Below are 15,564 nucleotides of genomic sequence, written 5' to 3'. Positions count from 1 at the left end.
CAGTGGCCTTCTTGTTGATTCTTATCAAATTCAGCCGCCTCCCCTCAACCCTCACCCTCGTCCCTTTCTCAGATGCTAACTGAGCTTGTTCCTTCTCACTGACCAAAACTCAGCCAATCAGTACAGCTGCCCCAGAGAAGCGATACATTCAGCTCCGACCCACCTGACTCCTAAGAGGCGCGTGGAAGTCATCCAAGAACAAGAACTTTGAGCAGTTCTGTTGCAAGTTCACCTTCCACCTGCACGCGCCTGCCTCTCGCTTTACTGCCTTCCTTCTGCAGGTCCCTGGGACGTTTTTGTCTCCATCCTTAGTTCTTTGCTTTTTCAACTCACGTACTTGATGGGTTCATCCACCTTCTGTGAACTCATCATCTGTGATCAAGTTGCCCCTGTTCCTGATGTGGACCTTGACCCTGACCTACACTGCAGCCCTATAAGTCCAACTAGAAACGCCCGTGTCATGTAAAATCCTACTTTCCTAAGACTGAACTTGTCATCACTTTCAAACCGTCTCCCTTCCCACCTGCACAGTCTCCCTCTGTAGAAAAGTCATTCATCTGGATACCATGTTGGAAACCTTGCGGTTATCTTTTATGTTTCTCTCCTTCTTTCCTATGTACTTATCCCACCACTAGTATCTGTCAAGGACAGTCTCTGTGCTAGGCTGCAGGTTAAGGGCTGGCAGAACAGATTTGGAAGCTGCCCTCAGGTTTCAAAGTCCTGACACTTCTCCCTTAAAATGTCCCTCAGGCGGTCCTTTTCTTACCGCCTTTCCCCTCCTCAGACTTGGCTTGCCCTGGCTGGGGTTAGTGAAGCAGCTTCTCCTCTCAGAGCCCAACCTGTGGTTTTCTCCTCACTTCCTCTGGACACGAGATGTTCTAGAATTACTTGTTCATGGGTGATTTTTTTTTAGAAGTTTAATTGAGTTTAATTAATTAATTAAGTTTAATTAATTTACCATCCTAACCATCTTTAGCATACAGTCCAGTAGTGTTAAGTGATTTCACATTGCTCTGCAGCCAGTCTCCAGAATTTTCTTATCTTGCAGAACTAAAACTCTATACCCATCGAATAACAGCTCCCCATTCTCCCTCCTCCCAGCCGCTGGTAACCACCCCTCTGCTTTCTGACTCTATGAATATGACTGTTCTATAGGACCCGCCTATGAATGGAGTTATAGGAAACTTGTCCTTCTGTGACAGGCTTGTTTCACTTGGCATAAGGTCCTCCAAGTTCATCCATGATGTAGCATGTGTCAGAATTTCCTCCCTTGTTAGGGTTGAATAATATTCCATGTATGTATGTGCCACATTTTCTTTTTCCATTCATTCACTGATGGACACTTGGGTGGTTTCTACCTTCTGGCTATTGCGAATGATGCTGCTGTGAACATGGGTGTACAGGTATCTCTTGAGATTCTGTTTCAATTTTTTGGTTACATACCCTAGAGTTGAATTGGTGGATCATGTGGTAATTCTGTTTTTAATTTTGGAGGGAACAACCATACTGTTTTCTACAGCAGCTGCACCATTTTGCATTCCCACCAACAGTGCACAAGGTTTGTAATTTTTCCACATCCTTGTCAACGCTTGTGCTTTTCTGGGTTTTGTTTTGTTTTGTTTAATAGTAGCCATCCTAATGAGTGTGAGGTAGCATCTCATTGTGATTTTTTTTTTTTTTTTGAGTGAAGGTAGATTTATTCAGAGAGATACATTGAAAAGCAAGAGAAAGGCCACTAAGTGTGGGGGTTGGGTGCTCAGATTAAAACTAGGTACACACTCCATAGACAGAGTGCAGGCCGTCCGTCTCCGAAGAGGGAGAGAAAGAGGTGGCTGATCTCATTGTGATTTTGATTTGTATTTCCCTTACGATGAGTGATGTTGAACACTTTTTCATGTGCTTATTGGCCATTTGTATATCTTCTTTGCAGAACTGTCTATTCAAGTCCTTTTCCCATTTTTTCAGTTCTTATTTTTGTTCTTATTGAGTTGTAAGAGTTCTTTATATATTCTGGATACCATTATCAGATACATGATCAGCAAATAATTTCTCCCATTCAGTGAGTTGCAGGTGATATTTCAAAGTAAAGTTTTGATCGTACTTAGTGGTCATGTTTTTGAACTGTAGAAGAGCCCTCATTAAAAAGGCCTTTTCTCTAAAAATTATTTCAAGAATAAGACATCCCTTAAATTTGTTTTTTATGTCAGATTGTTCTCAATGCATAAATTACATAAGAAGGTAAATTTTAGATAAATTTTATAAAATTCAGAATAAAGTAGAAGGTAGCCAATGATTTAGTGTACTCCTGCCAAGGATTAGAAGTGTGCTTTTGACCTGGCCTGTCCAGAGAACACAGCCTTTAAGCTTATTAAGTTTGACCAAATATTAGGGAATAAAGCCTGTAAAGTACTTGAGAACAAGGACTTATTTTCCAAGCTTGAAAATGTTCTGGATGTAGGGGAAAAAAAATTCTATAAAAGATGCTCAGTCATCTCTGCTGTCCCCAGGATGTCACATACGTCCCTAAGCATCACACACTGTCAAGGGGCTAACGTTCAGAAAACTCAGTGTAACAAGAGCTTATTGTTGCGGCCTTTTTTTTTTCCCCCAATATCCTGCCAGTTTCCAAACAGGCTTTACAGGGCATCATAAGTCACATACATAATAGCATTCCTGACACCAGGGAACGTTAAAGCCATGTCGTTAGAGGATCAGCACACACATAGATGGAGGGTAATTTACTTGTTTTCCGGGTAGCTGTGACATAGAGACAGCAGACAATGCAGGTCTCATTGTATGATGCAAGGAAGCACACCAGTGTGTCATCCGAGGCCAAATTTTTCCTGGCACTAAACTTTTCAGAGGAACGTATCACCTAGATCTTCAATGGACAGCACTTCATAAAAGGGAAGGAAACATTCTTTGTACGAGTCCTGGTTCCTCCTACCTCCCCTCTGATAAAAAGCCAAGGGTATGCTAGGAATTATGAGTCCAAGAAGGCATCTCTAAGACAGCTAAAGTGACAGGGTTAGCCTTCTGATCTCAGGGACGGGGTCACCTGTGACTAGACTGGCCTCAGCCTGGTCTCTGGCCACCTGTACTTTCAGACTGTGTATCATCCTACCTCGGCAAAGCCTGGGCCCTTGAACGAGCACATACCGAAGTTTCATGGGGATACCATACCCCTTAGTTTACACTTTATATCTGGATAACTTGCTCATGCTTTTCGGAAAGGAAGCAAAGAACTGCTCTGGCAAAAAAAGACAACTGTTTGCTGATGATGTAACTTGTTTTAGCCAGGACCTAAGAATGCAGTCTCAAAGTTACTATTCCAAGTTCTGTCTTTTAAACAACAAAAGCAGCAACTTAGGAAGGAAATTAACATTCAAGAACTAATCAATGTAAAGCTTGGACCCATAAGAAGCAGTCTTCCCAAACCAAATCACTGCCCGTTGCAGATTAAAATCTTTGTCAGCTATGGCAGTGAACAGACGTATAAAAGATGGAAAGTTAGAAGCTGGGAGAGACATCTCAGGGGCCCACACGTACCTAAGCAGGAGGGGTATATATGCTGAGCCTTGTCGAGTTGGTCTTACCAGAGAACCAAATCAGTATTGAAAGACCCGGTTTCTTACAGGTACAGTGACTTGGAAATCATGCCTTTGCTTCTTGGCTGAGACCTGGGGAGCTACCTGGTTCTTGTTCCTGCCAAGAATAGTGTTCACTTAACAGACTGATTTCTTCTCCAAAAGGGCTACAACTGTATGCACGAGATAAGTGGGTTTTGCATAGCTAGGTCTCTCATAAGTGAATAGTGTCATCGTCCAAAAGGGAGGCTAACAGGTCTTTTTTGCATTTTCTTACACGTTGCCATAACGCAGGGAAGTTTTGGTTATTGTCAGGCAATTTCAAGAGAACCGAAAGGGAAATAGAATGGTCATCTTGTGAGGATAAAAGCAGGGAGGTCAGTTCTGTTGCAGTAACCCCGTGAGAGGTGACGAGGTGTGACCAGGGCAGGCGCGGTGATGAGAACGGGACGTGTTTGGGTTGCAGGTGTATTTTGAAGGTGGTGTCAGCTGCCTTTGCTGCCCATGGATGTGGCGTGTGAAAGAGAGGGGAGGGATTAAGGATGACTTAAAGTGTTTCGGCTTCAGCAGCTGGAAGCAGGGGGTTGCCATTGACAGAGATTTGGATTCTTATGGACAATTGCTCTTACTTTTAAATGTTGCTTTTTTTTTTTTTTTTTGCATACTTGGATGTCAAAGTAAATCACATGTCCAACTCCTGAACCAATTAGGTGATAGCCTCTACCATCCAATTTTCAGAGTCACATCAGTAAACTGACTGACTTGATATATAACAAATTTTGAGACATCAGAATTAGCATGTTTCTTGAAGCAGTTTATCGTTGGGAAGAAAATCTCTAAAAAGTAGAAATAGAAAATTATAAATATTGTAAACAGTCTTACCTTTAGCAAAGTTTCTGTCCACTCTAGAGTAAAATCTTTATCAGCTATGTGAGTGAGTAAGTGTATAAAAGAAGTTAGAAGTTGGGACAGATATCTAAGGGGCCAGCATGTACCTTAGTAGTATATGCTGGGCATGTTCAGTGTGGACTGTTCATATGCTTTTTTGGTAAAAGCATTATTATGTTTAAGAAAAATTGAGAAAGCCAGATTGTTACATTCTGAGTAAGGTGATTTGAGAGTTCATGAAACACTATTTTTAGTCGCTAAGGAAAACAAAAATCTCAGATTCTCATCAAACTACTGATTGGAAAAAGATGTCGTAATTAAGTTCTTAAGTACAGGTGATGCTTTACATTCAGAAATTCCACATTGTTTCGACTCCTCATGAGTGATCTTTGCAGGGCTTCTTTGCCAGAGGGCGTCGCTGGCTGCTGGGTGAGCTCTGCCAGCTGCCTGGGTCTCTCTGCGTCTCTTCACCCACGTGTAGTAACTCTTTCGAGTCAAAACTTGGGTTTATTTGTAAAAAAAAAAAAAAAAAAAAAGACCCTAAAAGAAAGTGAACAGCTGGTGCCTAACTGAAAGATGTTTTTCATTAGTTTTTTTCTACATTTTGTGGGAGAAAGTATAGGTGATAATAATGGCATTTGGAGATTCATGAGGGTCTGAAGATTATGGAAGTCAGCAGTCTTCTGAATAAATGAAAGGCTTCTCAGGCGCGCATGCTCCTTGCACGGATGTAGGTCCTCCATGTGACCAGCCACCGCAGCGGGGCATCCACTCTTAGTTGTTTCCGCCAATCTCCCGAGAACGCCTAGCCCGAGCCCCCATCCGCCCAACCCATGAACAGTGTCATGTCTTACCAGTTGGCTGATGAAAGGGGTCGTGTGTTGCTCTAGAACCGAGCCTGGGATTTGAACACACAAATAACAAAATCTGGGTCAAGCCCAGATTTTTCCCTGGGCAAAATCGAGATGTGTCAGTGGCTGGGCTGCACAGAGCTTGTGACAGCAAACTCAGATGGGTCCTCTTCTACTCCCTGTTGTCAGGACCAGGGCTCCTGAGCAGACACCTGGCTTCAGGTTTGAATGTGGTTTGGACTCATCTTGCCCGCCGTGCAGGAGCATCAACACAGGGAAGGGATCTAGACAGAAAGCTGCCCCCCTTATATGGTCTTACAGGAAGGAGCAAGTGAAAAAGCAAAGAGTTAAGGCTTCACTGATGCTGTGCTTCCAAAATACATTTGCAGAAAGGTCAAGCTGTCTTTGGTCTCCAGTTGAGCATGCTGTAAAAGTGGTGGAAATCCTACTACCGTTTTATTTGACTCTGGGGTGGTGGGTTCTGATGGTGTCAGAATAAATGGTATTTTGAGTTTTGTAAATTTATCATTGAAGGGCTAGCAGATCTTATTAGAAGGCAAGATAACTGTTCTCTTGTGGCTTCATTAATTATGGTACCCCTACATAATTAGGCTCTAGCTAAGAATAGCAGGTAAAATGGAAAACAGTTCTGGGAAAAAGAGTTGAGATTCTGAGAAACTGAAAGAACATATCGGAGGGCATCCATTGAGTTGCAGGTACAACACGTGGGACTAGAGCACCATCAGTGATGGCCCCCTGCGGGGGGTTGGGGGGGCTTGCTACAGCTGAGTCTTTAGGAATATGTTCTTACCCTCTTGATTTTGTCTCCATACCCTATAGACAGAGATCATCTAAAACATCCTCCATGATTCAGAAACAACAAATTTGATTATTGGAATTTGATTCATTTATTGTTAATTAATAGACTTTTTAGTGCAGTTTTAAGTTTATGGTAAATTGAGCAGAAAGTACAGAGTCTCAGTACACCTCTTCCCCCGCCCCCACGCGCAGTTTCCCCCGTTACTAACATCTGCATCAGTGGGTACATTTGGTACAACTGGTGAACCAGCGTGGATACAGTGGTGTTAACTGAAGTCCATACTTTACATTAGGGTTCACTCTTTGCATTGTAAAGTTCAGTGGGTTTTGACAAATGTATGATGCCACGTATCCCCCCATTGAAGGACTGTACAGAATAGTTTCGCTTCCCTAAGCATTCCCGGTGACCTGCCTGTTCGTCCCTCACCACTTTCACCCCAAACCCTCGGCAATCACTGGTCGTCTCTCTCTAGTTTTGTCAATCTGTTCATTTTTAAGTAACTACACAGCTGTTGACTAAGGAAGTTATCACTCATTCCTTTATTTATAAAGTAGGTCCTCAACAAATATTATGTGCCAGGCAGTGTCCTTTGCCTTGGGAATACAGTAGAGGATAAGAAGTTAAAAATCCCAAGAATAAAAAAAAAAAAACTCCATGACATTCACATTCCAGTACATTAAGCCGCCAGGCTCAGCTGGGTCCTCAGTAGGAGTGAAGTGGGCCCCAGAGAGCACAGGATGAGAGGAGGTAGCTGGAGAATGTAATTTGAGAATGGAGCCTCCTACCAGTTAGCTGTGGTCTCAGGCCAGACCCCATCCTCCCCATTTTTCCTTCGTGCAGTCTGGTCCCAGGAATCCCATCTGCTGGCCGCCTCTAGGTGCCACCTGGGTTTTCTCTCCTGAGTCCAGCTGCGGTGTAATGCCATTTTGCACCTTTTCGTCTCCTGCTGACTCTGAAATTTATGCCAGCACCTCTTAAGACTTTTCTTAAGCTTTTACTACTAGTTATCTGTAGCCCTGCCTAGTGGTACAAAAAGAAAATAAAAAGTTCACAGAATTACAAGAAATACGTGCCCAAGATCATCATCTAAATACTAACTGGACAAGATCTTTGGAAGTGGATGACCCAGGGTCTTACTCTCCAATCCCCTCTCCTTGGGCAGACAGACATCGGTTCCCCTGTCTTCCCATGAGAAGCCCCATTCTTAACCCTGCCGCTTTCTCCCTGGCCTTGGTCCCCTAGAAAGGTAGGTGGTTTCAGTGAGTGAGGAGGGGTCAGGGAGAAGAGAACCATTTCCTCCTCTCCAGCCTTGCCCCCTTTTTGTTTCCCAACAGAAACGTGCTTACAGAGCAACTCCGTAGATTCCTTGGAACCCTCTTCTGCACATTCTCCAAGCAGACCCAGTGGTCTGCCCCTGCAGGCTGGGGAGAGCCCACCGCGGGCATCTCGTCCCAGCGACACATTCTGCAGTGTCACGCTGGTAGTTTGAATTGGCCTTGACGGGACTGTATATACACCATGGAAACCAGTCAGTGCTACAGATCAGTTTTACTGTTTCCCCCAGACAGCTACTTTACCAGCACACCAGGGCAGAGCTTTCTTATTCAAATTCTTGTACTGACTCCACCATAGGAATTAAACCCATGAACTCTGTATTAATTCACAGGCTCTAATTCTACTCTCCATGGTTGTGGTAGGCAAGGGGGAATGCCAACCAAAGTAAACAGGGAATTTGATCCGAAGTTTTGAACACCAAGCTTTGCAGTAAGCCGCACCGAACTTACTTTCACTTTCATGAACCTGGAGAGAACGGTTGAGTCAATTCACAGGTGGTTTCATCTGTGTGATTATCACTGATGTCTCACAGCTGTGAGGCTGTTAACACTTCCTGCTGCAGGTGTGGGGCCAGGATCACAATTAGCATTTCTCTCCCCGCCCCCCGCCCGCCGGGGAGACTGTTCGCTGGGCCTGCGTAATTAGCAAGGAGCCCCGCGTGCTGACCACCCTTTGTGCCCCTGCAGGACCGCGCACGCCAGAGCCAAGGCCGACGCCGCCGACCAGGCTGCGCTGGCGGCCCGCCAGGAGTGCGACATCGCGAGAGCCGTGGCCCGGGAGCTGTCGCCTGACTTCTACCAGCCAGGTAGGGCCGTTGTCCTGTGATGGGGGAGGTGGGATCGTTGCCTCCGGTTCCCGCTCTCCTTTGTTTAACCCCAAGGCCTGTGCCTGGTGAATTTCAGGAACACTACAAAACAAGTGGGAGCATAGAGTCATCACATCTTAAGTGATATTTGGCTGGTTCCCCAGTGACCTTCTTTTCCCTTCCCACCTCCCCCTACTCCCCCCAACCCCCAATCCTTCCCAACTCCCCAGCCCCCGCCTCCTCCACTCCCCCAACCCTTCCCAACTCCCCAGCCCCCACCTCCTCCACTCCCCCCAACCCTCTCCAACCCCCACCTCCCCCACTCTCCCAACCGTCCTCAAACCTCTCACCCCTCAACCAGTCACCACAGCAGCAACTGTGATAGCAGTAAAGGAGACGAGAATCTAAAAGTATCTCAGAAATCGTATTGGAGTGTCGGGGAACCACTGCAGATGCTAAAACAAATACCTCAAAATCAGAGGCACCTGTAAACAACCCCATTAGCAGTAAAAGAAGAGCCAATTAGTGCTCTGACCTTCCTTTAAATATATCTCAAAGGGATGTGGTTGTGTTGCCCGAGAGTAGGTTCTTGGCTTGAAAAGGAGAGAATTCAGGAGTGAGGCACAGCAAAGTGGAAGCAAGTTTAGAGAAATAACACACTCCATAGAGTGCGGGGGTCTCAGGAGGCAAGAGAACAAGTGACCACAGGTGCAGGGCTGTTTGTTTTTAGGGGCTGGGTAAGTTCATACGCTAATGAGTAAGAGGATTACTCCAGCTATGTTGGGGAAGGGGCAGGGATTTCCAGGAACTGGGCCTCCTCACCCACTTTTGGACCTTTTATGGTCAGCCCAGGAGCTGTCCTGGTGCCTGTGGGTGTGCCATGAGGCTCAAGGTCTACTGGAAGTTGGTTTTAACTAGTTTGTCCTGTCTTCAGTTGCCCTGTTATTCCTTCAGTGGCTATGCCCTGCCCCTTCCCTCCTGTCTCGGTTAGGATGTAAGGAAGTATATACCACTTAAACAACAGGTGAGCCTGCACAGATCGAAAATGTATGTCATGATAAAAGAAATGAAAGTAACAACCAATACACACAAAATCAGTCCAGATCATCTGCCTCTCTAATGTTATAAAACAGCGACAAACAAATATTTACAGTAAGTTTAAATATTTAACTCACTTCTTAGTGATTTCCTAGTAGACTGTTTCCATCCCTCTCTATAATATACTGGTGTTAATGAAATGGCAGTCCCTACCTTTTTATGTATGTTTCTCTGTTGTTTTAGAAACAACATCTTCCCATTGATTGAGGGATCAACAGATTTTTAGGCAGAGGCCAAAAGAAATGTTCTAAATTTATAAATATAGAAATTTACATTTTCTTGGTAAAGAGTTTTCCCACATTGGTTTCTATTAAATCAAGCTGGATAGCCAGCTCCCTGCATAACGTATGTATCCAATACCTGTTGGGTCCCAGTGGTGGAGGTATATTTGGGCATTAGTGTGACTACATGAACAGGGTAAGTCAAGGTGAACAGAAGAGCAAGAATCCGTGTAAAGCTAGAAACTTGGTGAGATAAAGGATAGGAGAATGAGAAGGAAATGATACGGGTTGTTCGGTTTTGTTGTCGTCTTTCCTGCAGAGAATGAAGACAGTAAAAGGTCATGTTAACAAGACTCAGTTTTATGAGAGTCTGGGGAGGGGCCCAGTCTAGTTGCTGAGTTGTCACAGAGTGACTGCTCTAATAGTTCAAGGGAGGTAACCAGCGTGATGAACGGTGGGTTGTGTGTGTGTGTGCGCGGGCACGCACATCTCTCTTTTAAACCTCTAGGAGGGATTAAATCATTGACTACATACGTGTATTTTCTCAGGAAAGGGGAAATTTCCAGTTTTTGCAGTAGAAATAAACGGTCTCCTGGAAACCCATGCTTCCCTGGACGTAAGTCTAGGGCAACTACGTGTTCTAGGGGGTGAGAGCTGGGGAGAGGGTTCAGCCAGCGGGGAGGGATGTCTCCCCAGTAGCACTGCCGCTGGGGGCAGCTCAGTGGTCAGGAGACAGTGCGCAGCTTCACCGAGCAGCCCTGGGCCAGAGCTGATTTGGAAGCAGACAAATTTACTATTGTCTGCAGATGGTATTTCCTTGATTCTGTTGTTAATTCTGTTGGGATATAGGGTCCCCCGGGAGATTTCCATTAGGTGTTAACGAGAGGTAAATGATACGGGAGGTCATCTCAATTTTCCAGACTAAATGGTTTTAAAAGCCTTTTATGGTGCGAAAGCATTTGAGGGGGGGAAAGTATTGTGGGAAAATGTAATTCCACCCTTTCCTAGCTAAGACAGTTTCACATAAGCAAGTTGTCCATCTGTAATGAATACATCACAGTTGCAGGAGATGACAAGGGATCTATTTGAGACAAGAGCTAAGAGGGACGGCTGCAGTCCCCTTTGACCCACAGCCAACAATTCCTTCAGCAACAGTATAGAAAGCCCTTTCTGTACAGAGTATTATTGATCTTCTCAAGGGAGCATAACTCATGCTTTCCACTCTGCATTTACAGGGTGATCAAATCAGAGAGACATTTCTAAAAGGGCTTTCAAGTACTTTTTCCGAGTCAGGCTGCTTGTTTAATTTACGTATCTCAGATATCAATGTTGCCTTTGTTTGTAATGGATGTGCCGTGCATAGAAGTTGTTAATCCTGGGAAAAGGGATGTCTGTCACAGTTTACCATGAAAGTGCTCAAAGTATAAGTTATCTCTGTTCCGGAGCTGGCAGAATTTTCAGATATTTACCATCTTAGTTCAGTCTTACACTTTTGGTTTAAAACTGTATTATTCTACAGTTCAATTAAAAACTAAGGGGAAAAATACGTGTGATGGCTTTATCAGTCAAAGGGCCGAGTTCTAATATAATAAAAAGCAGACAAATGGATGTATGTGAATGCACGTAGGTAACTGTATACGTACACCGAAACCTGAATTGCCAAGAGTATGAGTGACACAGTGCGTTGTCCCCCAGGAAATATTCTGAGTTAAACTTTAAAATGAGAGTTAAACTTTAAAAAGAGCCCATGAGACTGCACCAAGGTGTAGCAAGTGATCATAAGTGACAGCAGAGCTGTAGTACAGCAAGATCTCCTTGTGACCTGATTGCGTGTATTAAAACTTCTAAAGACTTGGTCACCCAAAGCAGTATAGAAAAAAGTCACAGACGAACAACTTGGCAGTGCCCATCCACCCACTCTGCAGAGGAGGGTGAAGCTATGGCCAAAACCTTGGAGTGGTGCAGTAGCACTGGCAAGGGCATTTCTGTTATGGAGAAGGGTGCAGGGAGCCGTAGCCAGCCATGTATGGCTTTATTGGCAGGATCACCCGACTGAGGCAATGGACTCATCAGGCTTGCTCAGCCCGATGCCATCAGATACTTGATTCATCTCGTGCTCCTGTCCCGATTCCACATTGGCCAGTAACCTTCTAATTTTGGTTGAGCTCCTCGTGGAGGTCTGCCAGCTGGGAAAGCATGCAGTGGTGGTATCAGGGCAAGTCTCTGGCCTCGGTGACATTTACATTGCCCATTGTAAGCCAATGACTTGGCCTTCTGGTGTCATACATCAGTCTTGTGAGTGTGGGTGATGTGCGTCTGCCCTGAGGGATGGCTGTGCTTCAAAGTGCTGATGCAATTGGGTGTCTGAGCCAGGGAGGATGAGGTGAGACTGGATGATCACTAAGGAGGTAGGGGGAGTGGGACGTGGGGGGAAGAGGATTGGGAAACCATATGTATGGCTCTTTGCTCCACTGTTTTGGGTTTCCTTTCCATCGAGACGCTTTTGTTTTTAATTCCAAGTGCTGCTCCACTGTTTTGAGTTTCCTTTCCATCGAGATGCTTTTGTTTTTAATTCCAAGTGCTACTTATCAGTTGTGGGGATGACTGGTCCATGGGTTTAAAAAGACTGAGAATGTGGTAAGTGTATCATTTGGAGCCCTCTGGGGAGACAACCACCACCCCCCCAACAAGCTTGTCTTCCTGTGTTGCAGTATGTGTGTATTAGTCAGCACTGGCTGCTATAACAAAGTACTTTAAACTGGTTGGCTTACACAGTAGCTGTTTATTTCTCCCAGTTCTGAAGGCTGGAGGTCCAAGATCAGGGTGCCAGCATGGTAGGGTTCTGGTCATGTCCATCTTTCTGGCTCACAGATGGCTGTCTCACCATGTTCTCACGTGGTATCTCCCCAGTACATGTACCCGAAGAGTGAGAATTCTCGTGTCTCTTCCTCTTTTTGTAAGAGCATTAAGCCCATCATGAACTAATGTAAATTATCTCCCAAAGGCCTCACCTGCAAATAACATCACCTTGGGGTTGGGGCTTCAGCACATGAATGTGATCCCACCCTGCCAGCACCAGACACTCAGTGTGTAACAGCATGTATGTCCATACACACAGTATGTCGATTACTTGAAGTCTTAGTATAGGTTATTTTGAGTCGGTAGATGACTAAGCTCACACTTCTGGTATGAACTAGACATCTTAAGAATTTATATTTTCATTTTCATTATATAATTGTGCTAACCATTACTATGTAATATTTTTGGTTAAGAAAAGACAAGCATCCTGTCAATAGATGATTTTCTAAACTCACTTTCCAAACCCAAAATTCTGAGTAAATTTTTTTCATAGAAAAAGGGAAATGGAATAATCCACCAGTTGACATGAAATCAGTAATTCATAGGTTTGCTGGTTATCCCTGCCACTTACTCATTCCGGTGGATTCAGTTCCGCACACATGTGGATTGAACGTCTGCCGTGGGTAGTGCTCTGGGTGGCCGTCCCCATGGCTTGCAGACGAGAGTGCTATGGCTGTGTTCACAGAAGTTGCAGTATTATTACAGACAGGACTCTAAAGTCCTACAGGAAAGTGGCATTCTTTCCACATAGCATATGAAAGTGATCCTGCAACTATACACAAAAACTTTCAGTCTGGTCCTCTTTTACTGATTGGCAGGCTCCCTCAAAAATATCTAATTTCTATGTAATGACTTCTGGTATTGCTACAAGGCATTTGCTAGCAGCACTGCCCTTGTAGACATTTGTCCTGGGGTGTCCCCCTGGTGTTCCTTCTGGGTCCAGCCATGTCACTGAGGCTCACCTATGAAGAACTAGCTGGATACCCGGCTGTTACCATCTGCTGTCTCTGTTCAGAGCCTTCGTGCCAACTGGAACGAGTAACCTTTCCGTGTGGGTGGATGACATGTGCTGAATGTTGTTGTTCCGTGTTGTGTGGCATGTCAGTGAGCAGCTGACCTGTATCTGACTTCTTCCCAATATGAATCCCCAGAGGGGAAGAAAAATCCCTTAGGATTCATAAATACTGTCTACAAAACAGTGAAAAATGCTGACTGCAACAACTATCAACACTTGTCATAATTTCCCTCCCTGGCAACATCCTGACTCGCCTTTTTAATGAACTGCTGCGTCGCATCAAGCCTCTGCTGCTGGCATTGCGGTGCTGACACGCGTTACTACACAGAACAAGTAGCAGGCACAACGTGTGCCTTCCAGGAATGTTGTCCAGGAAAAACTTCTGTCCTCTGCATTATATTAAATATCTTGTTTAAAAAGCACTTTATCTTCCCCTGGAAAATCTGTCTTCGTTTAACTGGCCAGTCCTCAGCCAACTCCGCCATGGTGGAACCATTTCCCACTGGACGCAGCTGGGCAGGGCCGGAGTTCGGTCTGCCTCTAGGCAGCATGCTTTCTGGCGTGCTGTTCAGTGTCTGTACTGGGTACACCAGCGTTACACCTGGAGCAACTGTTACCCATCAGTATTTCTAGACTTCCATGCCTACTTACTGAAGTCTCTGGGACTTGCACCCCAGGTGCCTCTGCTAGGCAGCAAATACAGAGCCACTGCTTTGGAAGTACGTTTATTCCCTTATCCAGCCAGTCTTTATAATAAAGCTAGGAATTTTCTTTTTGTAATCTGAAAGGTGGTGCTGGAATATGCTTCCACTGTTCTGGTAAATGCTTTGACCTCAACAGATTTCAAATATCATCAGAAGCTCTGTAGATAAATCTGAACCATTATGCCTGAAAATCTGGTCTTCGGAGGCGGGCACAAGTACTCATGTAAGAAATGCCTTTCCTAGGACACTTAGGACAGGAAAACTGTCCAGAAGAGCAATACATGAGGTTTCTAAAGATCTAAAAGGAGTGATTAGAGGAGTATTTGAGAGTTAATAAACATAATGAATACATTCATTGGAATACAAAGTAGCTTCATGAAAGTCCATTAATAAAAATTCCTCCAGTGGCTACATCGTTCTCTGCTTAGCCTGATCACGACCGTATAAATGAAGAGGTAGGAAGAGCTTTGTCCTTTACAAAAAGTGTTTGAAACTGTGCTTTGTGTCCAAGTACTATAGGGGTTTCCAGTGATAACTAAAGCCTATCACTTTTTTAAAAATTCTTTTTCTTGGCCCCACTATTACTGAATTGCCTGGAGTCTCCTCCCAAATCAACGCTCTTTCGTAGCTATGCAGTGTCAGCCTTTGCTGGCCGCTGTCACTTCTGGGATCTGTCAGAGCAGCTCCCGTTTCAGCTTCTAATCTGCTTTCTGCAGGAAATGCAGGTGAGACCAGCAGTCACCCGGATAAATCCTAAACTTGTAAGCGTCACTGTTAGGGTCTCACTTTTTCAAAATGAAGCGCTTGGGCTGTGTGACAGCTTTATTTCTCATGGTTCAGTGACTGTCATTTCCTTCTAACTTTAAGAATGTAGAACTGGTCCTGTTTGCCAGAGTCTGTTCTCCCATTCGTTTCTGTGCATGTGCTTAAGTTAAACGTTAGTTTTTAATATGCCTTAATCCTAAAATAGAAAGATTCGCAAAATACCTTTTGCACTTACCCCATAGATTGAAGACATTAAAAGTTCTTGTAACTTGTGTTTCAGAGCTATGTTGCTTAGGTTAAAAAATCCATTGGCTCTTGACTGTTACCTTTGCACAGAACATTTACTCCCATGCCTAGACAGGTGTTTCAGTGATGATGGAACACTGGATACAGTAAAGCACAAATAAAACCAAGGCTGAGGAAATTTGGGGTAGAGGGGAGAGAGAAAAATATGTAAACAAGGCACGGCAGAGTTGGGGTTGTATAAAAACATACTTGCAGTAGATGAGGGGCTTCTCCATGCAAGACCAGTGTAAATGTCCATAAATGGGTTTTTACAGGCAGGGGCACGCCTGCCGATGAGGAGCATCGCTCTCCTGCGCTCCTGCTGATGCGT

The 15,564-nt window shown here is 44.6% G+C and overlaps 1 protein-coding gene and 1 long non-coding RNA gene across 8 annotated transcripts in view; one reads left to right on the top strand and one right to left on the bottom strand.

Annotated features, from left to right (window-relative positions):
• JPH1 (junctophilin 1) overlaps positions 1–15,564 on the top strand; it is a 73,791-nt gene that overhangs the window by 46,754 nt on the left and 11,473 nt on the right. For all 6 annotated transcript variants that reach the window (XM_045514011.2, XM_074355051.1, XM_074355047.1 and 3 more), the window contains exon 3: positions 8,168–8,286. In XM_045514011.2, coding sequence (XP_045369967.2) covers positions 8,168–8,286 — 119 coding nt within the window. The remainder of the gene's footprint in view (positions 1–8,167; positions 8,287–15,564) is intronic.
• The window catches only part of LOC123615773 (uncharacterized), a 135,461-nt gene continuing 128,149 nt past the window's right edge, over positions 8,253–15,564 (bottom strand). Inside the window, exon 4 of one of the 2 annotated variants that reach the window (XR_006723456.2) lies at positions 8,253–8,388. This is a non-coding gene — a long non-coding RNA (uncharacterized LOC123615773). The remainder of the gene's footprint in view (positions 8,389–15,564) is intronic. The other variant, XR_006723458.2, reaches the window with a different exon arrangement.

The sequence above is a fragment of the Camelus bactrianus genome, chromosome 29, assembly GCF_048773025.1.
Source record: "Camelus bactrianus isolate YW-2024 breed Bactrian camel chromosome 29, ASM4877302v1, whole genome shotgun sequence".
Lineage (NCBI taxonomy): Eukaryota > Metazoa > Chordata > Mammalia > Artiodactyla > Camelidae > Camelus > Camelus bactrianus.
This window is presented reverse-complemented; position numbering and strand designations above follow the sequence as displayed.